Raw genomic sequence first — 24,953 nt, forward strand, 5'->3', positions numbered from 1 at the left:
CTAATGTTAAAAGATAGGTTCAGTTAGCTAACGTTATATATATATATATATATATATATATATATATATATATATATATATATATATATATACCTAATTATGATAGCTATTTGTACCAGCATTAAAGCGTTAAGCTTTATATTGATTTAACAAATGTACGGCAAACACTAAAGATACTTACATTTAAATTATTATTTCGCCGTGAGCGATGCCGCTCCAACTCCCCGCTTAGTTCCGCCATTTAATTAATTTTTACAAGCTGGCAAAAGCTGTGCTCATTGGATTGTGGGTGATTTGGGCCCGCGAAGGATGCACTTATGCACTTATGCATCCTTCGCCGTCTATGGGAAATTCTCCGAACGAAGGACTCAGTCCTTGGTAGGATTCGGAGGATCCTCGACATTGGAACGGTCCTTCAACGGACGTCGATGACGTAGCATCCTTCAAATTCTGGCTTCGAATGATCCTTCCTTGACATTGAGAAACGCCAACTCACAAGATGAGTGATGCTGTTGTACGAAAAAAAAAATATATATATATATAATGTATGTGACTCATTTAAGTTTCAAGGTACAAGTGGGGCATTATTTTAATCAGGATAATGTCCTCTTTTTAATAAAATATGGCATTCGCCATTCAATGACTTCAAACGCTATTTTTTATATACTTCCACGTAACGCAGGTTTAAGTGCAATTAATACCATATAGGACCAGATGTTTACTTCCTATGCCAGTTGTCATTTTTCAGTTTTGTTGTGAAATGAGGTTACAGTAGTAAAATAAAAGAGGAGACCTGTTTTGGTGCTTTTTTGAGGCTATGGAATTTTAAGCTTCATTCAGGTTAGAAGAGGCTGAACGAAGGTTTGTTTCAATTCACTTGCTATAGGGAGTGAATTCCAGCTCAGCCAGCGTTCTTTTGCCGTTTTTGAGGCGGGGTGAATTTTTATGCGTTCTATTGTCCTGCCTAATACTACACTAAAAAGGAACACGTCGCTAACTAGCTTAGCCGATAGCCGGCCGGCACACCACAGTAAACTACTTACCCTCGTAGTTGTGCAGATAACTCGATACGTAGAGTTTGAATCCCTTGTTCCGCTTGCTTGTTGGAGCAGGGGACCAGGCATCAACAATTCAATGGACATCACTAATGCTTATTTTAGGCAGGTCTTGGAGACATCTACTTAAAACAGAAATTTTGGGCGACATAAGTGATTGCCTTAAGTAAATCGGAAACTGATATGCCAAATCTCAATGCGAAAACAAACATGCAGACCAATAGGAAGGACGAATTTGTGCCAATAACATATGTACATGTACATGCTGTCCAAATTTGAACCAAGAGAAATAGCAAAATAACTCATCCCCCCTGCAACATCCCAAAACCAACTTGCGTTTGAAATCAATTATGGTCACTAGCATCTCCTACTGAATTAACCAAATGTAAAACAAGCACAAATCAAGACGCTTCACAGCTCTATAAGAAGTTACACTTTTTTGCTTTAGAAATATATATTTATCAGGAAAATAAATCAAAGGTAAATATGATTTACAAGTGTTTTATTGCAATTCAGATTTCCTTACAAACTGAAGATATTTTTGTGAGACTCAACAATCCTCTGAAATCTCAAGCCCAAGTTACATGGGCTTTTTCTTTTTTCTAAAAACTATAACTAATGTCTGTTTTAAATTTAAGGAACTGAAAAATAGAGATTTCAAAATAGCCTGCTCTGTACTGTATAAAAGGTTCATCAACTCATTCTGTGTGTGGAGATCAATTCATTTCTTACTTGACTGTAGAACATTTGAAACTGAATTTACTTTTGGAACCATACAAACCTAGACAATGACTTTAAAAGCATGAAAAATCATTCTACTGCAAAGTGGATGGGCAGAATATTGGAACTACAGAAAGCTGTGATCATTGGAGGAAAAAGAAGAAATTCTGCTTGCATTAAGTGTGTTAAAGAATCAAAACAAAGTTTTATGAACTATTACAACCAAACTACAACCAAATCAAAGTATCCCAGAAGAGTTGACTGACATTGGAAGAGATGAGGGGTCTGTTTTCTAAACCTGTCCTCCTGTTACTGTGGATTCAGAGTGTATATGGATGGATGCATTCTAAATGCTACATTTATGATAACCCTGAAGACATTGAATACATGCCAGATGGCTATTGCTTACACAGTGTTTCAAAGGGTGTCACAGCTTCCTGTCAGTATGTCACAACCATCAAAGAAGATTTTCATGGAGTCCCTGAAAACATAAATTCTCTCTGCATATACATGACTGACGGTAATATGGGTGTCATGTCTCTGGGCTTTTTCTCTCGGTTTCAGGATCTGGAGTTCCTGTATATTCAAGGCTGTTTTTCACAAATCCTTCCAATTGGGAATAGCCAGGGCCTTCCAAATCTGCAATACATGGAGTTGAGTGGACAATATGCTGGGTGCTGTGATTGCCATATTGGGCCTCACACATTCAGAGATCTAGTCAAACTAAGTAAATTGATCATATCCGGCTTTAGGTTATCAGCAATGGCACCAGATGTGTTTAATGGCATACCTAATTTACGAAATGTCTCCATTGGTAACTCCTGTGTAAAAGATTTGTCAGAGATACTATGCAGATTAATGTATATAAAGTCACTTACTGATTTATTTGTAGATGCACAGGAAATACAGACATTAAATCAATCAAACTGCCCAATCTTGAACACAAATGAGAGCATGACACCTGTTTTTAACAACCTAACAGGGTGTTCTTTAAAATTTGGTGAAATAACACATATAGAGGAAGGTGCTCTGGCTTGTTTTAAGAACGTGACAATTTTTGAATCTCGGCTAAAAAAGAAACAGTTACTTCAACTTCTGCTGTCTGGAATTAAGCAAATTCATTTGTTGACAAACACAGATAATGAACACATTGATTTTAAAAGCCTCTGCAATCTAGTGTTTTTGCTTTCAATCAAAAGAATAGATTTTTCTACAAACAATCCAATTAGATTTTCAATGTCCAGTGTTGACTTGTGCGTTGGACTGGAATCTATTGTCCTTACTACAAATCATGCTTTCCATCGTATCTCCCAAATTAAATGGAATTTTATTTCCACTCTTAAGAACGTTGAATTCTTATTTGTATATGACCGTATAGAAAACAGTCTTGATTTGTGCTCCTTCCAAAAACAACCAATCACATGGTTAACCAATCTTGTTTTATATTTGAACATACAAATACTTTTTTCAAATCAATTTAGTTGTCTTGTAAACCTGAACTTCCTGAGATATAATGGTAAATTATTATCCAATATTGAAAACTATGCTTTCCTGGGTTTGACACATCTGGAGTACTTAGACCTGTCAAATAATAACATTACACACATCCATGCAAATACATTTTTTGGTTTACATAGTTTGACATGGTTGGATCTCAGGGAAAATCCACTTATTTGCCACATTGAGGCACGGTCTTTCACACATCTTACATCTTTAAGAGAAGTGTCTCTTGGGAAATTGAACTCTCCACTAACAGAACCTGTGATAAAGCTAAATCTAACACTCATATTTGGTGACATTTTGAGTCAACTGACTCACCTGTATATTACTTCAAGTATGAGACCAATGTATTTGATTATTGGCAGTAACATTGAATCCAAACAGAACCTGAGTCTTATACTGAAAGGCCAGACTGTGTCCTTTGAGGACTGTGAAAGACCATTCTTTAAGTCTGTAATCCATCTTGATGTTGATGCTGAAGAATTCCTTTGTGGGTCTGAATTCATGGGAAAGTATTTCAAATCTGTGGAGACATTTGAGTACAGATCAAAGCTTTCAGCTAAAAGTTTTGATTTAACACCGATTAATCAACTTATTAATCTACGGAAACTGACACTAATGTCAGTGGATCTAATAAAAAGAACATCTGCTGACATCATTTTCCACAACCTGACAAAGTTGGAGGTTCTGAAACTTTTAGACTGCAAGATTTATTCTATGGAGGGTAGTTTAACTAAAGATTTAAAATCATTGAAAATATTGGATCTGCAAATCGCAAACACATATAATGTATTATACAGCTTTACTGAATCTCTCGCTAGCCTTAAGTATTTGGTACTTTATGAGTTACATTTGTTTTGCAGTTGTGACAATGCTTGGCTTACTGCATGGGCAAAGAGGAACAGGCAGGTTGAAGTTATCTTGACTTCTATTAGACACATTATGTGGGACAACTTGACATGCTTGTCAGACAATGGAATAGACACACCTAACTTTGTCAAGTACACAGAAGCCAACTGCACAACAGAGATAGACTTTATTCTCTTTACTGTAACTGGCCTGGGAGTCCTGTTCTTCATGCTGGTGGTGTTTCTCCATAACATGTCTGGCCACTACCTTCTTCCCCTCTACCACATCACCCTTGGCTGGCTGTCAGAGGCCATGAGATCCAACACCAGGGGGCGCTACGACTACGACACCTTTGTCTCCTACAGCGGGAAGGACGAGCTCTGGGTGGTGGAGGAGCTGCTGCCCAACCTGGAGCAGAGGGGTCCCCCTTTCCTGAACCTCTGTCTGCACAGCAGGGACTTCCAGTTGGGGAAGGACATTGTGGAGAACATCACAGACAGCCTCTATCGGAGCCGCCACACCCTCTGTCTGGTCAGCCGCCACTACCTTCGCAGTAACTGGTGCTCCCTGGAGTTGAAGCTGGCCACCGCCAGACTGCAGGTGGAGCAAAGAGACATCCTCCTCCTGGTCTTCCTGGAGAAGATCCCCCCTCGCTGGCTCTCAGCCCACCACAGACTGGCTCGTCTGGTAAAGACCAGGACCTATCTGGACTGGCCTCAGGACCCCCATCAGCACCAGGCATTCTGGGACAGACTGTGGGAGAAACTGAAACCTCCCACTGATGTTTGAAATTAAAGTGTTATTTAAATACTAAGACTAATAATGTTGGAAGGTATGTTGAGGTACTGAAATGGTACAAATTGTCTGAACACCTTCACAAAAAAGCAAGTATCACTGACCATTGTTGGGATAGTGATCACATGAAGTCCTCTACCAGCCCTAGAAATGAACATAATAATCAAAATAACAATTATTTTAGGAAAATCTAGCTTCATTGATTGGGAGGAATGAAGCTAGGTTACAGTCGTGTCCTGTTTTTCGTTTCTTCCATCTTCTGTCTTGCATCAGTTTTGCCAAGTTCCTATATCAGTTATTGAACTCAATTTGATGTGGACTGTTATAGTGGAAATAGTGAATTACTAGTTTAGTATTGGGCTGATTAGGAAGGTACCAAACCTGTATTCTGACAAGTATAAGGAATGCAAGATATGTTAATGGTGTTATAATTAGAAGAGAGAAAAAACATGGATGGACAATTGAAATCAAAAGGTATTTGTAAAATGCTGGTGGGCAACCTGCATTTGGGTGAAGAGAGTGGTGGGCAACAGTGCCTTTGGTAGAGAGTGAACCTGATAAAAAGAACAAGCCTGACTGGTTTATACTAGATTAACATGTATTGATGACATGTCAGTTATTTTGTGAGACGTTGTCACACCTTACCTATACGAAAATAAACTTTTCTGAACTGTACCTCAGACAGACTTCCACTGATCATGTGTTAGTTTCTTTCAGTCTCTTTGCAAATATAATAATAAAACTGTTATGGTGTTTACCTGCCTTAGCATGAGTTCTAATTGGTGAATCCCTACCCTAGGACCTAACAAGGTACCGGATCTTTCTAAAAATGTTGTAGATGTGTATCTGGATAGTCAGAGGTTTCCAGCTCTGCACTTAGATTCAGTGTTTTAACACCAGCAGTGTTTCCCACCATGGTCGGGACCATGTGACCTTTCTAGTTATCTGGCCCAAATGGTTCTCTGACCTGTAATGTGTGGAGCCCAACCAGACGTAGTTAAATTCTCCTCTCATCTCGTTGTCCATAGTTTTTCTGTAATATGAGTATGTGTGAATCCAAGTGATCTGACCCTAACATCCTTCTGCCATCTGAGTGGTCAGGTAGATTTGGAACAAGTTTGATCAATGTAGTTGTAGTGATCCTTATAGAACATGTTGTTGTACTCACACTCTGTTGTCTGTGTCCAGTCAGTGGTGAGATTTGTCACCAGAAAGGGGTTTATGTCCCAACCTGTTGAATGTATACCTGCAACACAAACGGTTTATATCCTACAACAATCCATCAGACTATCATCCACTGAGTAAAGTATCATTAGCTCCAAAAAATAGAGACTGAATCAGTCCTGAAAACTTGTGGATCTCATAAATTCCCTTGTTAGGGTAAAGCTTACACTCAATTAAAGGCAAGTATCCATAAGGCTATGTCAAATGTTCTTTACGATCCAGAACTGACTTGGTTGATGTTTGATTTCTTGTGCTATATTAATGTCTGTTAATGCCTGGCAGGGGAATATGATCCCATTGTCTGATCAGACTAGACTTTGCTCAGCCTCATCAAAATGGTTAGATCTGTTCCATTCAACCATTGAAATGTTATACTTAACATGAAAAAAATATATATACAACTTTTCAAAACCCAAATAAGAAATGGAATCAATCAAATAAAACAAATGAGAATGTGAGCAAAAACGTATGTGAATGTTCCGTTATGTCCACGTAAATGATTCTACATGTTATGTCATGTAAGTCTTTACACATACCAAACCAGTTCACTTTTTTAGTTCAGCCCACCCAATCCCTAATAATTAATAATCATACAACCCCCTGCTTTCTCTTCATTAGTCAATGGAAAATGACACGAGAGAAAGCACAGAAAAACATTATATGAAGCTACAGGACAGAACCATCCTGGGCCCCCATTCGTTATTATTACTTAACAGTTAATTCCAGGATGTATATTAAAATAGGCATTGGTACCTGGTATGGACCTAACATCCATTTGATAATGTGTACATAACATATTCAAGAAAACCAAAGTTGACATATTAAAAACAAAAACATGCAACAACACAAAGTTTGTCATGTGTTCAACAATTCTTTCCCTCTGTAAAGCAGTCGAATTAACCACAAATGTTCTTCATTTAGCTAAACAACTCACAGATTATTTTTTCATACCTTTTCTAAGATCTGTAAAATAATGTAATATTTTATAAGTTCTTGGTATTTTGGCACATACCTAAACAAAATAATTGTTTTCCCTCTGGGGTAAGGCTAGATCACCCATACCTTGCCTTCAGTGGAGTTTTACCATGTGACCACACCTTTTAAAGAATTCACAACTGTGCCTTTGTGTCTGTTTAAGATTTAAATTTGCTATCCTTCCTGTGTTAAAGCTATTAGGTGGTTAGTGTTACTAGCTCTTAAATAATGTTTGATTATCCCTTTAACCCAAATTAGGCACCTTTTAAAATCTGCTAAAATTGTCTATAGATTATTTTTTTTCTGCAACTTAAGTAACCATATGTTAACTAAAGATACATTTTTCCTATCCAATTCATAATTTTTTGCAATTGTAGAAAATGCTCATTTCACACAACTAATCCCTATGATTTGTCTAAAACCAAATTATAAGACATTAGAATCAAATTCTGTGCTCATGGAAAGCCATGTTTTTTACTTAACTTTAAAAATAATCACCCCCTGTGTATCGGTTCCCCCAATCAGTCATCCTGAGTGAAGGCATAGTGTGAGAGAACACATTCTGACTTGGTAGAAAGACCCCCTTTGTAAAGTTTGGTAGCTCATTTTCCCCTGGTGTGATTACTACAGCTGAGGGTAAGGAGCTTGAGCAAGTCACCAAATACAAGTACTTGGGAGTTTGGCTCGACAGCACAGTCTCTTTCTCTTACCACATCACTAAGCTACAGGCCAACGTTAAGGGTAGATGTGGCTTTCTACAATCACATCACTAAGCTACAGGCCAAGGTAAAGGGTAGTGGTGGCTTTCTCTACTGTAATTGTTCATTCTTCACCCTATCATCTAGACTCACCCTGGTTCAGATGAGTCTTACTCATCCTAGATTTTGGAGATGTAGTTTACAGGTCCACAGGTGAGGCAGCTCTTGAGCGGCTTGATGTTCTCTATCATTCAGCCATCAGATTTGCCACCAGTGCCCCTTACTGGACTCATCACTGCACTCTGTATAGCACCATAAACTGGCCTTCATTACATACCCGATGCAAAATCCACTGGCTCACCCTTATTTACAAAACACTCTTAGGCCTCTCTCCCCCTTAACTGAGATGTCTACTTCATCTATCTACACCTACATACACCACCTGCTCTGCTAAAAAAATCCAGTTAAAAATCCCAAAAGCCTAAAACGATCCCAACATCCTGGGGTTGGTCCTCCTTTCAGCACCTTCTGATTGTCATCAACTAGAAAAAACAACTTATCAACTTCTGTCACCACTGACAGATTCAAACACAAAATCTCCAACGCACTTACCGAAACCTGTAACTGCTTCCTGTGATGATGGCTCATTTTACTCTTATCCAGATGTCTGTCTTTCTACTCAAAACATATTTGTCTTCTGGTGTATTGCCTGCTGCCAGGACAGTTTATCATATAGGCTACAGCTCTGGAAATAATTTACAGAACACTGAACCTTTTTCTATCCTTCCCAAAAAAGTTGGAAAATAAGGTTTTGAGTGAGGAAAGGAAGGTTTATGTGATGGTTCACGTGATATGTATGGGCCTTGGACTGGACACCCGCTCCTGGGAGGTAGACCCAAGGACATCCGAGACAGCTGAGTAGATAATGGGAGGGAGTGAACAGGTGTAAAAGGTTTGCCTTGATTATGTTTCCCTGAAAAAGGTTCCGATTAGGAGGATGCGAGAGAGACACGGAGAGCAGAGGGGCATGGACCGTCTGACCCCCCCTTTTGGGTGTTGGTTTTGCTTTATGTTTTGAGCAGTTTTCTTTGATGTTTTGTTGCCATGCGCGCGAAGCCTTGTAAAGGCCGTGTGTCTCTGTCTTGTCACCATATGTCATATGTCAACCTGATAAATGAAGAAAAATACTTCGATTCAACTGTTACTTACTGTCTGGGTGCCTCACCGGATGAACGTTTCGGGCTTTTGAGACGTACCTGACGGCCTTTGAGAGGACAGCGAGGAGAGAGGCATGGCCTGTGGCGGAATGGGCGGGGCTCCTTGCCCCACAGCTGAAGGGTCCATCCCAGAAGAAGGAGGAGAGGACTATCGCAAGCTGAAGGCTAAGTTCCTGGCGTGTAGGTTCCATGAGTGGAAGTATTGCGAGGGTAAGTCCCCGAGAGGCCAGTTGCACCAGCTTTTTTCGGCTTACAAAGTGTTGGCTGGGGCCCGCCAAGACTGTCACCGAGGTGTTTGAGACGTTGGTGATAGACAAATGACTGAGAGAGATGCCCACTCATGTTGCTGGGGCGAGACTGCCCATTATTCAGCGCACTGTGGGCGAAGGCTGAGAGAAGCACACGAGACCAGAGGAAGAAGGGGAATGTGGTTGGGCGCACCGGACAGGCCCACTTGACAAACAGCCACAGACGGCCCAGGAAGACGGCTACCGACCGTCACCTGGAGCTAGACGGATTGCTGGGAGCGCGAGGGGAGCTAAGGGAAGCCGGACGGGATCCGGATGCCGACCAGCAGTGCCTAGGCCGTCTATTTGCCGAAAGCTCGCCGGGAGGAAGAATGGAAGAGCTTTGAGAGTTCCCCAGTCGAGGAAGATGCTGTGGGGGACAAGAAAAAGAACTGGACCATTGCTCAATGGTCCAAAATCCTCCCTTCAGATTGTTAGAATCTGTCCACTTTTGATCCATGAACCAAATTATTCCAAGATGTTGATCTTCCATAGTTCTTACATGTTCTCCAATAATTATAAATTGAACACAATCTTTTATGCCACAACACATAGGAGGCGGTCAGTGGTCATAGCCAACCACTACACAGTCCATTATCCTCCAGCACATCCCCTCCAGTATCTGGCTGTCTTCCAATCACATAAGTGTATTCTTTATCCTAACCTTATATGGCTTAGTATAGTGTCCCCTCTTGAGATCTTAGTTTTGAGTAAATTAGCTGAAAAGATCTCCTCTCAGGTCGGCATTTCGGTATTATAAATTGTTTTGGTAATATTTTGAGATACTGGATTTTTGATAATCATGAGCTGTAAGCTGTAATCATCAACCCTGAAGCAAAAAATGCTTGATTTGTTTCACTTTGTGTAATTAATCTAGAATATATGAACGTGTCAGTTTTTGATTTGAATTATGGAGAACAATGGAGAACAATATTCAAATATTTGGTGATGCACCTGTAGAAAATAAACAGTTTTTATAATAATTTGTTTGTGAAGCTTGCATTCAATTGCCACACCCCTTTCACTTTTCCCCCTTGAAGATTTCAGTTGAATTGTTCAATTGTTCAGATTTTTCAAATGAATTGTTCACATAATAGGTCACATTAAAAGTGGAAAAGGTTCTGACATGATTTATCTTTGTCTCATTCTTTTACATCACAAAAATATGGCATTTTAAGGGGTGTGCAGACTTTTTATATCCACTGTATATATATCCACACACCTTCCAATATCATTGATAGCCTAAATGTGCTACATTTGTACTTGAGTATTTTTTTTTCACCCGTACATATATTTCTACATAATTACGATTTCATTAAAGTAACCGTACTTCCACTTGAGTAGGGTTTTCCAGTACTTTTTCCACCTCTGGTCATTGGTCATTCACTGTTAATTTGAAGAAGTGTTCAGTACACAATAACCCAGCAACCAACACACCGGCGGCCCACTACCTTTTTGCAGCTGCGGCCACAGAGTGTTTCTGCAAAGCGCCTGCGGCAGCCGCTTTTTTTTACATTGTGCGTCGTAGTGATGCCTCACGCCCCAATATTAGGTCTTATTTATAATAATCCTTTATAATAATTTTGATTATATAACAAATGACAATGAACTGAATAAAATCTAAACAATTTATTTCAAATAGTGCAAGATGCATACAAAAAAAACATGCATTATACAGTAAGCATACAAAATAAACATGTGCAAATGAATTGAAATAAAACATTTACTAAATCAAATAGTGCAAGAAAATGTGTCCAGCAACAGATAGTAAAATTACAGTATTTGAATGTGAAAGTACAAAATAAACATAATACAATACAAAATAAACAAGGGCTAGAATGGCAGTAATATACATAAGTATGACCTAGCAGCAATCAATAGTTATTGAATATCAGATACATCAGTGCAATAAGCTTATAAATGGTGGCATAACACTACAACTACAGTCAGAATTAAGAACGTTCACACAGAGCTATAAATATATTAAGAGGATAATGCAATCATATATATAACACTGTACATAGCAGCAGTTAAAAAAAGAAAGAAATGCAGTACTGCTGCTTAGCAGCAATATTGGTTGTGCTGGAGATGTCATTCATATTCACGCCAGGTCCCTTGTACCGCCGCAACATCTCCCACCTGCACGGTCAGCTGCCCCTTTCTGGTACCTGGGGACCTGGTTCTGGACAGCCTCATCAGTGGCATCCCGGTTGGAAAGATTCTTCCTTATGGGTCCTGTAATACAATAATCAGATATTGTACTTAAATGGTCTGACATGATTTTGAGAATTGCATGACATTCAAGAAAAATGAAATATTTCATGAAGACAACATGCTAGTCAACTATAGTCTTGTTTTTATCTGATTGTAGAGCCAGCTGTGTCCTCGGCTTGACATTGACGTTTATCAGAAGTTAAAAGGCACAATGAAATGTCAATAGCTTAATAGTGAAATAGTAATTTCAGAAAGGCTGTACAGCATTGCATTTCAGTAAAGGGCACATGTTCAGACAAATGCAGTTTCATTAAGACAAGATGCTAGCGTAACTATAGTCTTGTTTTTACCTGATTGTAGAGCCAGCTGTGCCCTCAGCTCGACCTTCTCTTCAGTCAGCCACTTGATCTTCTCCAAATGTTCTGAATGTAAAGACAGACAGTTAATTATTCAGTCATAAATATCTGGTTATTTTACAATCAGAACACAAATCGCAGTGTCCACCAACATTTTCATTCTTACCTTCATGTGCACAACTAAAACTTCCCCCTACCTCTGCCTTCTTGGCCTTAAAAATAAATTGAAATTGACAAATAAAATTGGAAACAACATGCTTTAATAACAAGTTAAGCATCTGGGTTAAGTGAATGAACCCACACTTACCTATGTAGCCATCCTCTACATGGTGGCGTGGAGTACCTCTCTGGTGCCTTGGAGTACTGTGTTTGCTCCATCCTTAAAATAAACATAAAGGTGGGGGAACAGGTAAATATGGTGAAACCAAGTAAACATTGCAGCAATTATGAGATCAACATGTAATTCACATACCTGGCGTGGAACTGCTGCCTCACAGTCATCCTCCTCCAGGAACAAAACTACAGAAAACGTCATCACCTGAAAGCAATGTTTAGAAAATAAGCTAAAAAAACCGTCAGCATAAGACACACACAGGCTAGCTAAGAACAATGTGGATACACAGACAACAGGTCCAGGTTTATCTAAATTTACTACCAAGAGTAACGTTATCCACATGATGTGGATAACGTTACACAAAGAAACACGATTTAGCCAACGTTACATATCAGTTGATGAAAGTTAGCAGATATTATAAAATTCTAACATGTTGATACGATGTTACCATACCGGTTGAACTGTTGATAGGCGAAGAAGCACAACACATCTGAACTTGAGGATAAAAGAAGAAACAAAAAATAGTAAGCAACCAAACTTGTGGGCACACAAAGAAACAAGGGTTACTGTAGGTATTTAATCTAATTTTCAAGCTCAGTTTCTATAACTTGTTTTCCCGCCAATGGTTTAGTACTTGGGTTCAGCTACCAGTAACTTGACAAAAATAATTTTAATGTTAATAGAATATTGCAAACAGTCATTGTTTAATACAAAACAGTCATTACATTCTTACTCAGTAACCTAACAACACTTAACGCTAGTTATTTATAATAGAACAGAACTCACCATAGATGTAGGTGACTCGGCGTTCAACAATTTTCGGTCTGATGTTCATCAAATTGTAGTAAAACAATGTGATAATCCACATGTTGTATTTTCCAATTCAGAGCATATAGCTTATACCTTATACACTTTGAACAAGAGTTGACGAGAGAACCAAGTCGCTAAAAGGAATGTTCCTTCTAGTTTTTACGGTACAACAGCGTGGGATCCAGATGGCGACTGTCTTGCCCATACACATAAGGTCTTGCCTTACACATGTGCAATTTGTTGCTATAGCGCCATCTACGGACACGGCACTGTTTAAATACAGTATAGAACTGTCCCCCATGAAGCATTAAAGTCGAGGCTATAGATGAGTTGAGCTGGTACCATGCAGTGGAAAATGGCCATTAGTTCGGGAAAATATTATGATAAGCAATGGCGAGATGTGTTTACTGTACATGTCTACACAAAGGTCCTTTACACAAGCAATAGTGCAATAGTCAAAGTCTATTTTATTTATAAACTACCAATGTTGATCAAAATTATGTACACTAAGATTTTACAATATTAAAATAAATAATCAGTACAAGAATAAAAGGGATAGAATAGCATCTCTACTGGAAAAAATGGCAACACAAGCAGATAAAGCAGACTAAAGCGCACGCCCTCTTTTCGGCGGCTAGCCGCCAGCGTAACGCAGTCGGGCCGCTGGTGGAAAGCTGCCTGAGATGCAAATTAGCTTATGCAAATTGAGATCAGGAGAAAAGTGACAAAAGCTGGTGGGCCACTGGCTGTACGACATTATAGCCGCCGGCGGCACGCCAGCGATTGCTCACTACTTTTTACCTTTAAAAAGAACAAAACCACAAACAGACCTTTTCAGTTCCTACTCTACAGACAGTATGTAAAAACGTGTTAGCGATAAGATGTTTACAGATAAAAAAAAGTTAATTAATTAAGTTTCAAATATTTGAGAAAATTTGTACTTTGGACTTTCAATGACAAATTCTATATCTCCACACACCTTCCAATATTACTGACCTCAGCCTTAACATGCACATTTTATTTTATATTTTAAAATCAAGCCTCGGTGGGAGGTTTCAGTTTCTCCCACAGTCTGTCCCAGAATGCCTGGTGCTGATGGGGGTCCTGAGGCCAGTCCAGATAGGTCCTGGTCTTTACCAGACGAGCCAGTCTGTGGTGGGCTGAGAGCCAGCGAGGGGGGATCTTCTCCAGGAAGACCAGGAGGAGGATGTCTCTTTGCTCCACCTGCAGTCTGGCGGTGGCCAGCTTCATCTCCAGGGAGCACCAGTTACTGTGAAGGTAGTGGCGGCTGACCAGACAGAGGGTGTGGCGGCTCCGGTAGAGGCTGTCTGTGATGTTCTCCACAATGTCCTTCCCCAGCTGGAAGTCTCTGCTGTGCAGACAGAGGTTCAGGAAAGGGGGACCCCTCTGCTCCAGGTTGGGCAGCAGCTCCTCCACCACCCAGAGCTCGTCCTTCCCGCTGTAGGAGACAAAGGTGTCGTAGTCGTAGCGCCCCCTGGTGTTGGATCTCATGGCCTCTGAGAGCCAGCCAAGAGTGATGTGGTAGAGGGGAAGAAGATAGTGGCCAGACAGGTTATGGAGAAACACCACCAGCATGAAGAACAGGACTCCCAGGCCAGTCACAGTAAAGAGAATAAAGTCTATCTCTGTTGTGCAGTTGGCTTCTGTGTACTTGACAAAGTTAGGTGTGTCTATTCCATTGTCTGACAAGCATGTCAAGTCCTCCAACTTAATAATTCAACAGAAGTCAAGATAACTTCAACCTGCCTGTTCCTCTTTGCCCATGCAATAAGCCAAGCATTGTCACAACTGCAAAACAAATGTAACTGATTAAAAAGCAAATACTTAAGACCAGAGAGAGATTCAGTAAAGCTGTAGAATACATTATATATGTTCTTGATTTGTAAATGCAATCTTTTCAATGATTTTAAATCTTTAGTTAAACTACCCTCCACTGAATAAATCTTGCAGTCTAAAAGTTCCAATACATCCAGCTTTGTCAGGTTGTGGAAAATGAGGTCAGCAGAAGGTTGTTTTATAAGATCCACTGAAATTAGAGTCAGTTTCCGTAGCTGAATCAGTTGATTAATCAGTGTTAAATCAACACTTTTAGCTGAAAGCCGTGATCTGTACACAAAAGTTTTTACAGATTGAAAATACTTTCCCATGAATTCAGACCCACAAAGGAATTCTTCAGCATGAACATCAAGATGGATTACAGACTTAAAGAATGGTCGTCCGCAGTCCTCAAAGGACACAGTCTGGCCTTTCAGTATAAGACTCATGTTCTGTTTGGATTCAATGTTACTGCCAATAATCAAATACATTGGTCTCATACTTGAAGTAATATACAGGTGAGTCAGTTGACTCAAAATGTCACCAAATATCAGTGTTAGATTTAGCTTTATTGCAGGTTCTGTTAGTGGGCTGTTCAATTTTCCAAGAAACACTTCTCTTAAAGATGTAAGATGTGTGAAAGACAGTGCCTCAGTATTGTGAATAAGTGGATTTTCCCTGAGATCCAACCATGTCAAACTATATAAACCAAAAAATGTATTTGCATGAATGTGTGTAATGTTATTATTTGACAGGTCTAAGGACTCCAGATGTGTCAAACCCAGGAAAGCAAAGTCTTCAATATTTGATAATTTACCATTATATTTAAGGTTTAACAGGTTTACAAGACAACTAAATTGATTTGAATAAAATATTTGTATGTTCAAATATAAAATAAGTTTGGTTAACCATGTGATTGGATGTTTTTGGAAGGTGCATATATCAAGACTGTTTTGTGTGCGGTCATATACAGATAATGTTTAACTTTCTTTAGAGTGGAAATAAAATTCCATTTAATTTGTATAATAGGATGAATAGCATCACATATTCCAGTACTAAGGCCAAAAAATTCCAGACCAATGCACAAGTCAACACTGTACATTGAAAGGCTAATTGTATTGACATTATTAAATACTAAGTATTTGATTGAAATTAAAAATACTACATTACAGATGCTTTTAATGTCAATGTTATTTTCACCGCCGTTTATCAAAGAATGGATTTGTTTTATTCCAGACAGTGGAAGTTTTAATAGCAGTTTCTTGTTTAGGTAAGATTCTAAATATGCCAGGTTCTTAAAACAAGCCAGCGCACCTTCCTCTATATGTGTTATTTTACCAAATATTAAAGAACACCCTGTTAGGTTGTTAAAAACAGGTGTCATGCTCTCATTTGTGTTTAAGATTGGGCAGTTTGATTGATTTAATGTCTGTATTTCCTGTGCATCTACAACTAAATCAGTAAGTGACTTTATATACATTAATCTGCATAGTATCTCTGACAAATATTTTACACAGGAGTTACCAATGGAGACATTTCGTAAATTAGGTATGCCATTAAACACATCTGGTGCCATTGCTGATAACCTAAAGTCATATATGATCAGATTACTTAGCTTGACTAGATCTCTGAATGTGTGAGGCCCAATATGGCAATCACAGCACCCAGTGTGTTGTCCACTTAACTTCATATATTCCAGATTTGGAAGACCCTGGCTATTCCCAATTGGAAGGATTTGTGAAAAACAACCTTGAATATACAGGTACTCCAGATCCTGAAACTGAGAAAAAAAATCGAGAGACATGATACCACTTTTATCCGTAGTCATGGATATGCAGAGAGTATTGATGTTTTGAGGGAGTCCATGTAGATCCTCTTCGATGGCTGTGACATATTGACAAGAAGCAGTAAGACCTTTTGAATAGTCTTGTAAGCAATCGCTGTCTGAAATGTCTTCACCTTCTTCAGCGTAGTCATAAATGTTGCATTTAGGATGCATCCATCCATTTAAACTCTGAATCCACAGTAACAGAAGGACAGAGTTGGAAAACACAACCCTCATCTCTTCCAATGTCAGTCAACTCTTCTGGGATACTTTGATTTGGTAGAATAAAAAAATGTTGGATTTTTTTTGTTGTTGATTCTTTTACACAATTAATGTAAGCATAATGGTGTTAATTTTCCTCTTTTTCTCCCATGATCACAGCTTTCTGTAATTCCAATATTCTGCCCATCCACTTTGCAATAGCATGATTTTTCATGCTTATAAAGTCATTGTCTAGGTTTGTACTGTTTCAAAGGTAAATTCAGTTTCAAATGTTCTACAGTCAAGTAAGAAATGAATTGATCTTCACACACAGAATGAGTTGATGAACCTTTTATAAAGTACATAGCAGGCTATTTTGAAATCTCTTTCAGTTCCTTAAATTCAAAGAGAAATATTTGGTACAGTTCTAAGAAGAAATATAATATACATGTGACTTGGCCTTGAGATTTCAGAAGATCGCTGAATCTCACAGAAATATCTTCAGTATGTAAGGAAATCTGAATTGCAATAAAACACTTTAAAATGTAAAACATGTTGACCGTTCTTTCATTATCCTGATAAATATATATTTCTAAAGCAAAAAACTTCTTATTGAGCTGCTAATCGTCTTGATTTCAGTTTTTTTTTCATATCGCCAGGCGTGAGTAATAATCAAAGACACTAGACAAGTCCAGGATGTGTTCATAAAGGAAAAGTAAACCGGGAAAAGAGGGATATGACGGGACTGTCCGTCACCTCACCGTCACATGAACGCACGTTTGATAATTTACTTGAAAGTGTTATGCAGAGTAATGCTGAGAATATGATTGATGAATCACTAGACCTGGTGGTACAAATTGTCAAAAACCGTGATGGTGGTGCCCCGCGACGTAAAGCTCAAACATTGTTGATAGAGCAGATTATCAATAAAAAAAGAAGACATTTATATGTGGCTGTGAATAATGATTCTATGTGTTTTTCTGTTTGTTTGATGGGTATGTTGAACCCGCAGTACACATATCCTGAGTCCCTGGTTAGTGGTCGTGAGCTACATAAGGGGGCTGGTTTAGCGTTAGATGAATGTGTCATTCACAGATATTGTTCGGTTTGAAGAAAGGACAGGGTGTAAAACTGTTGTCTTTCATCGAACACAGGATGGTCAAAACAGCAAGGACACCCACCCTAGCACTGTACTTACACGATAACCATTTCTACGGCATCATGAATCTGAAGGGTTTTCTGGGTGTCTGTGACTGGTCCTATACCAGTTTCAACACCCGTGGTGATCATGGTTGTAAACATAGCTGTAGTGTCTGTCATCATGAAGATTGTCATACACAAACCCATAACACAAAGCAGCGCCCTGACTGTAAACTGATATGTTATTCAGATTTTTGATATAGCCAGCATAAACAATTGAAGCAGCACAAAGGTGTGGTTCGTTGGGTTAACAGGTGTGACCAGAAGAAATACTGTGTCGATTGCGGCCGTTATTACAACGTTAGTATTACCAACTATAAAGCTCACAAGTGCACGGCTAACATGTGTCACAATTGTAAGGTGGATCTGAATGTTGAAATGAATCATCAGTGTTTCATAAAACCCTCCAAGCCTGAGGACCCCAGTGAGCAATACATATTTTATGATTTTGAGACAATTGCCAATCCATAAATTTTGTGTGTGCAATAAGCTTTGATAACGAGATGTGGTGTTCAGTTGGAGATGGTTGTGTCGCTGTTTTTTCCAAAAGTTTAGGCAACCGAAATATAATGACTACACATTTATAGCACACAACTCTAAAGGTTTCGATGGTTACATCTTGATGCAGTACCTTGCTAACAATGGTATTGGCACGACACTTATTGCTAATGGTAGCAAGCTCATGATTTTTACAGACAGCACATTCAAACAGAGTGTTAAACATACAGAGGTGTCAAACCGGTTCCACGGAGGGCCGAGTGTCTGCAGGTTTTTGCTCTCTCCTTGTACTTGATTGGTTAATTAGGTCACTGATTGGTTAGTTTCTACCCTCACCTGGTTGTGTAGGTATGAACTAGGAACCAATTTATAGGAAAAACCAAAAACCTGCAGACACTCGGCCCTTTGTGGAACCGGTTCGACACCTGTGATCTAGGAGAATGAGAACTATGTTGGCCCCTATCCGAAACAGCATTACTACAGTGTGAATACTATGATGGCTAAAGAAAAAGATGAGTTTTTGCAATGGTATGCAACTGTTTCCGCAGACCCCTTTGTCATGCAGGATGAAATAAAGGCTTACTGTGTGAATGATGTGGTCATCTTGAGAGAGGGTTGTATGCGCTACAGACTCAAGTTCCTGGAGTGTGGTGGTGTTGACCCATTCCGGTCAAATACTATTGCTTCAGCTTGCATGAAAGTCTTATGCAACAGTAGTGAAAATCGGTGCCTACTACGTTGATGGATATGCTGAACGCGATGGGTTGTGCACAGTCTATTAATTTCTAGGCTGTTTCTGACACAGTCACCCAAAGTGTCATTCTTCAGCAAGAATCAATCCGGTGAGAAAGATTCAGTATGGGTTGATGCACCAGCAATGGCTGACTAAGCTAGAGGCTTTAAAAGAACAACACAATGTACATGTTCAACACATATGGGAGTATGAGTGGAATCAGCTTAAAAACAAATCCTCAGATGTCAAAGCTTTCTTGAAGACCTTTTATGCTCCAGAGCGCCTTGACCCTCAGGATGCTTCTTTTGGCTGCTGTACCAACGCAATTCATTTTAAATTTACGGCCAGAGAAGGGGTGACTATTCAATATAACGATGTCTGTAGTCTTTACCCATTCTGCAACAAGACAAAGACTTATCCGATTGGGCATCCAGACATAATCTTTCGAGATTTCAAACCACTAGACAACTACTTTGGTATTGTTAGGGCTACAGTGTGTCCACCGAAAGGCCTTTATCACCCTGTTTTACCACACAGGGTTGGCGGTAAGCTGTTCTTTCCCTTGTGTAGATTATGTGCAGAGTCTGAAAACCAGGTAACTGATTGTTCACATACTGATTCAGAAAGATCTTTAACCGGTACCTAGGTTTCTATTGAGCTGGTTAAGGCTGTTGAGAAAGGTTATCGCATTGTGAAAATATTTGAAGTCTGGGATTTCACCAGGACATCAGATGATCTTTTTGCAGATTACATGAAAACATTCCAAAAGCACAAGCAGGAAGCTAGTGGCTTCCCGCCACCTGTGGTTGACGACGGTGCTAAAGACCAGTATATACATATATACCAGAAGTTTAGCCACAACCTTTTTTCCAGTGAAATAGAAGTTGGTTATTTCTCTTATATCTCAGACACAGTTGCAATGGTACAGTGGCGTTACACAAAACAAACACCAATCAAACCGTGTAACGGCAAAAATGTTATTGCCGCATTCACAACTGCTTATGCTAGACTTGAGTTGTATTCACTCTTGGATAAGTTGGATAGACGTGTACTCTACACAGACACTGATTCAGTGATCTTTGTCACACGCCATGGGGATTGGGTACCCCCACTGGGGTCATTCTTGGGTGACTTGACCGATGAGTTACCGGATGGTGAGAGAATCGCTCAATTTGTTAGTGGTGGGCCAAAGACATACGGGTCCATTCTCACCTTGATGCATGGTGGTGGCTCATTGATGTTTTGGGGGGGTGTGAGCTGTAAAGGCAGGGGAATGTTGTGAAAATGTATGACAAGATGAATACAGCATGTTTTTAGAAAATACTGGCAGACAATTTGCATTCTTCTGCACAAAAGCTGCTCATGGGACGCAGATGGAGCATATAGAGATTAAACAGAAGCGGTCCCTGGAAAACATAGCAGTGCAAATCATTTGACCTATTATCTCTGTAAACTTTTTTGACCAAGGGTGGTTTGCTGGGAATTGCTGCCTGTCTGCAAATGCAGTGAGCGTTGGTGGAGACAAAGGGGAGACCTTAGCAGCACCCACCTGAACTCCAGTGCCCTGGAAAAAGGACTGCTGTCTGAAGATGTGGAGAAAGGGCTTGATGCAGTGGGCTTTCTCATGTGAAAAACATCTACAGTAAGGGAAAAAAAATTTGATCCCCTGCTGATTTTGTACATTTGCCCACATACAAAGAAATTATCAGTCTATAATTTTAATGGTAGGTTTATTTGAACAGTGAGAGACAGAATAACAACAAAAAAAATCCAGAAAAACGTGTCAACATTTTTATTAATTGATTTGCATTTTAGTTAATTAACTTAGTATTTGACCCCTCTCATCATTTTGCCAGATAGTTCTCTGTTCTGTATTGTCACCTACTGCTACAAAGCTGCTTCTGTCACCCCCATCCTAAAGAAACCTGAACTAGACCACACCATCCTTAACAATTTCCGAATCATCTCCATCCTCCCCTTCCTGGCAAAAACTCTTGAAAGAATTGCTGCCTTACAGCTCCAAACCTGCTGCTGAAACCTTAATACATGCATTCATAACCTCCCGTATTGTCTACCTCAACCCCTTACTTACCGGCATCAAATCTACCCTCCATAAGCTCCAAATGGTTCAAAACTCTGCGGCCAGACTCAGACACACCAAGTCCTGGCAGCATATCACCCCTATGCTCTGTGAGTTACACTGGCTTCCTATCTCCCAACGCATCAACTCAATCGCTGTTATTTCCCTATTAACATGCTACACTAGTGAGCTACTGAAGCTAATCTCTTTCAATATCAAACATAGGCCACATGGAAAACAACATAAGGAATGTACAATCAAATGTAACATTCACAGTTCAAAAGAATTAAAAACTATAGTGAATAATATTCAACACACACAGTTAAATCTTATTTTACCTGGTCGAATCATGAACTTTATAACCAATATTATGACATTTGACTGCATATATGTATTTAAATATATTTATATTAAAATGAATATTAACTTAAGCTATTTTAACCTGGGTTACATATGGGTAGGCAATTTTGAACAGATGAGTCCTGAAGTGTTGCTGTATGATGGGGATAGTCTCAGAGTTACGGATGGTTTTGGGGAGAGAGTTTCAGAGCCTAGGAGCAACCCTTGAGAATGCCCTGTCACCAAAGCCTTTGAGCTTGGACTTGGGGATTATGAGGTGGCCTGCAGTACTGGAACCAAGTGTGTGTGATGGTTGATATGGAAGAATAAGGTCGGAGAGGTAGGCAAGGGCGATGTTGTTTAGGGTTTTGTGTCAGTAGGAGGATCTTGTGTTGTTTTCCATGTGGCCTATGTTGTGCCAAACTGGCAAATTGGGTTGATATTGAAAAAGATTAGCTTCAGTAGCTCACTGGCGTAGCATGTTAATAGGGAAATAACAGCGATGGAGAAAAAATTGCATAAGTTGAAACATGAATTTATGGTTAACTGAGACAAAAATAGTACTGAAAATCGAGTTAACTCAAAATAATAAAAACTTAATGGCAAATTAAAGAGAAACTTTAATTTAACTTTAGTTGAAATTCATTCTTGAAACCAAATAGGTTGAATCCAGCTGAAGACAAGAAATATAGTATTTAATTTATTTTCCATTCAAAAGAAGGGGTTCAAACTTGAATAGATTGCATTTAATTGTAAATATTGTGTCCATGTTATGTGAATTGTGTATGTAAATTGTGTTATTTGGTACCATTTACTATTTCCATCTGCTTCTAAATTCTTTCTAATCTTTTGTAAAAACAAGCCGGCATTTAAACGTACTGTCTGGGGTATTCATTATTAATCCACAAACTGCACCTCCGAACCTAGAGCCTGGTCCTAACTTATCTACTACTCATAGTAAGTGCTACACATAGCCACGCCAAATCCCAGACTCTCAATCTTTGTTGTTTTCTCATAGTATTTATTTGTTTTCTGTTCCATGTCACTTTTGTACAGCATCTTTGGGTCCCAGAAAAGCACTACATAAATATGTATTATTATTTATTATTATTAATGTGTATACAAATAATCAATACAAGAATAAAAGGGGTACAATAGCGTCTCTGCTTGAAGAAAATGACAACACAAGCAGATAGAGCAGTTCACACCGCACACCCTCTCTCGGCTAGCCACCAGCATAAAACAGTCAGGCCGCTGGTGGAAAGCCATCTAAGATGCAAATTAGGTGATGCAAATGGAGATCAGGAGAAAAGCGGCAAAAGCTGGTGGCCCGCTGGCTGTATGACATAACGCCGGTGGGCCGCCATCCATTGCTCACTGGGTAACCATAAATGCAAATAGCAGAGGGCACAACATTTAGAAGTATTAAATATAATGTATGTTACAAGTTGGATGTATAGATGTGCAATGAAGGCAAATGCAAGTACAGCTGGCAATTCTAAATGTGCAATGATGGACAATTGAAGGTGCATGTGCAACTGAAATGCAGGGATAGCAGCAAAGATGTTCCTGAGGTAGATATGTACATGTAGCAACCAGCATAGGAATTTCACATAGCCCATGGCCGTTTTTGCCCTTCGCTCTGGCCGTGATGCCTCGAAAATCATTGTACGCCCTATGACCACCTTGACCTTTGTGCCTCTGCTACTGTCAAAATCTCACAGTCAGCAGTTTGTTCGTAAGTTTGTTTGTAGTTCGCAACTGAGAACAAGCATGCAGGTAAGCAAGCTAGTTAGTTACTGATAGATAGCTGTCTTTAGTGCTTACCTGAATCAAACCTCTTTGATCTGGAAGGTGCGTTCATGAGCAACTGGTAGGTGGGAAGGTTCTGACCTCCGAGTGGGAGAATACACCCGAACGCTTTTTCGGGTCTTACTCATTAGCGCAGGTGATAATTATGTTAAAGCAGGGCTTCTCAACCTTTTGCAAACTGGTGGCCCCCCCAAAGCTGGTTCATTGTTATTGGGGCCCGCCTTCCCGGCACCACCCCCACTACACCACCTTGCATAGATGGATGGATAGATAGATAAATAGCCCCCTAGGCTATTATTTTTAGGCCCACACATAATTATTATTATTATTATCATCAGTAGCGTTAGGTAGGCCTATTATCATTACTAGGCTATTGCTATATAATTATGAGGTTACATGCTTTATTGTTGGTATTATTATTATTATCATCATCAGTAGGCCTATTATCATTACTAGGCTATTGCTATAATTGGGAATTGGCACCAGACCTCTGATATGAATGTATGCTCTATTATTGTTATTATTACTAGGCCTAATAGTAGGCCCCTAAAATGACGAAATACCAAGCCTGGTAGCAACTGAAAACGTCCTTATCAGACTTTGCAAAGCAGTGTCAGAGTCAGAGAAAATGTATGTTACGTTAAAAGTGGGATGTATAGATGTGCAATGAAGGCAAATGCAAGTACAAATGGCAATTCTAAATGTGCAGTGAAGGTGAATTGAAGGTAGCATGTGCAACTGAAATGCAAGGATAGCACCAATGAGGTTCCTGAGTTAGATGTATACATGCAATATCAATAATGTACTATGTTAGAGTCCAGTAGTACAAAGAGAGTAGTTCATCAAGGTCCCTGAGAAAAAGTACCAAGTGTTCGGGGGGTGGGTATGGTTAGTGTTGGGTCACAGAGGGTTACACCCTCCTCCTTTAATGGCTTTTCCTAAATAGGCCTTTATTAAATTGTTCCATTGTTAGAATTCTAAACTATCAGCAGTCTAAGCAGGGATACCCATACTTCCCTCTCCCTAGACACTTCCTCCAGCTCTTCCGGGGGGACACCGAGGCGTTCCCAGGCCAGCCGAGAGACATAGTCCCTCCAGCATGTCGTAGGTCTTCGCCTTGCGGCTCAGCTCTTTCTTCACCACGACAGACCGATACATCGACCGCATTACTGCAGAAGCTGCACCGATCCGTCTGTCAATCTCCCGTTCCATCCTTCCCTCACAAAAATGTAAAACAGAACCGGCGACAAAGGGCAGCCCTGCCGGATTCCAACATGCACTGGGAACAAGTCTGACTTACTGCCGGCAATGCGAACCAAGCTCCTGCTTCGGTTGTACAGGGACCTGACAGCCCTTAGCAAAGGACCCAGGACCCCATATTCCCAAAGCACTCTC

General features: G+C 39.7%; 1 protein-coding gene and 1 pseudogene across 1 annotated transcript; one reads left to right on the forward strand and one right to left on the reverse strand.

The window, feature by feature from the left end:
- Positions 1–2,051: 2,051 nt before the first annotated feature.
- Positions 2,052–5,057, forward strand: LOC105010124 (toll-like receptor 13). The gene is made up of 2 exons (XM_020050879.3): positions 2,052–3,691; positions 3,917–5,057. Exons 1-2 carry the CDS (start codon positions 2,052–2,054, stop codon positions 4,911–4,913), a joined length of 2,637 nt encoding a protein of 878 aa, XP_019906438.3. The 3' UTR covers positions 4,914–5,057.
- Positions 5,058–14,069: 9,012 nt separating this feature from the next.
- On the reverse strand, positions 14,070–15,319 carry LOC105012860 (annotated as a pseudogene).
- Between the last annotated feature and the right edge of the window lie 9,634 nt (positions 15,320–24,953).

The sequence above is a fragment of the Esox lucius genome, chromosome 11 (assembly GCF_011004845.1).
Source record: "Esox lucius isolate fEsoLuc1 chromosome 11, fEsoLuc1.pri, whole genome shotgun sequence".
In the NCBI taxonomy this organism is placed as follows: Eukaryota; Metazoa; Chordata; class Actinopteri; order Esociformes; family Esocidae; genus Esox; species Esox lucius.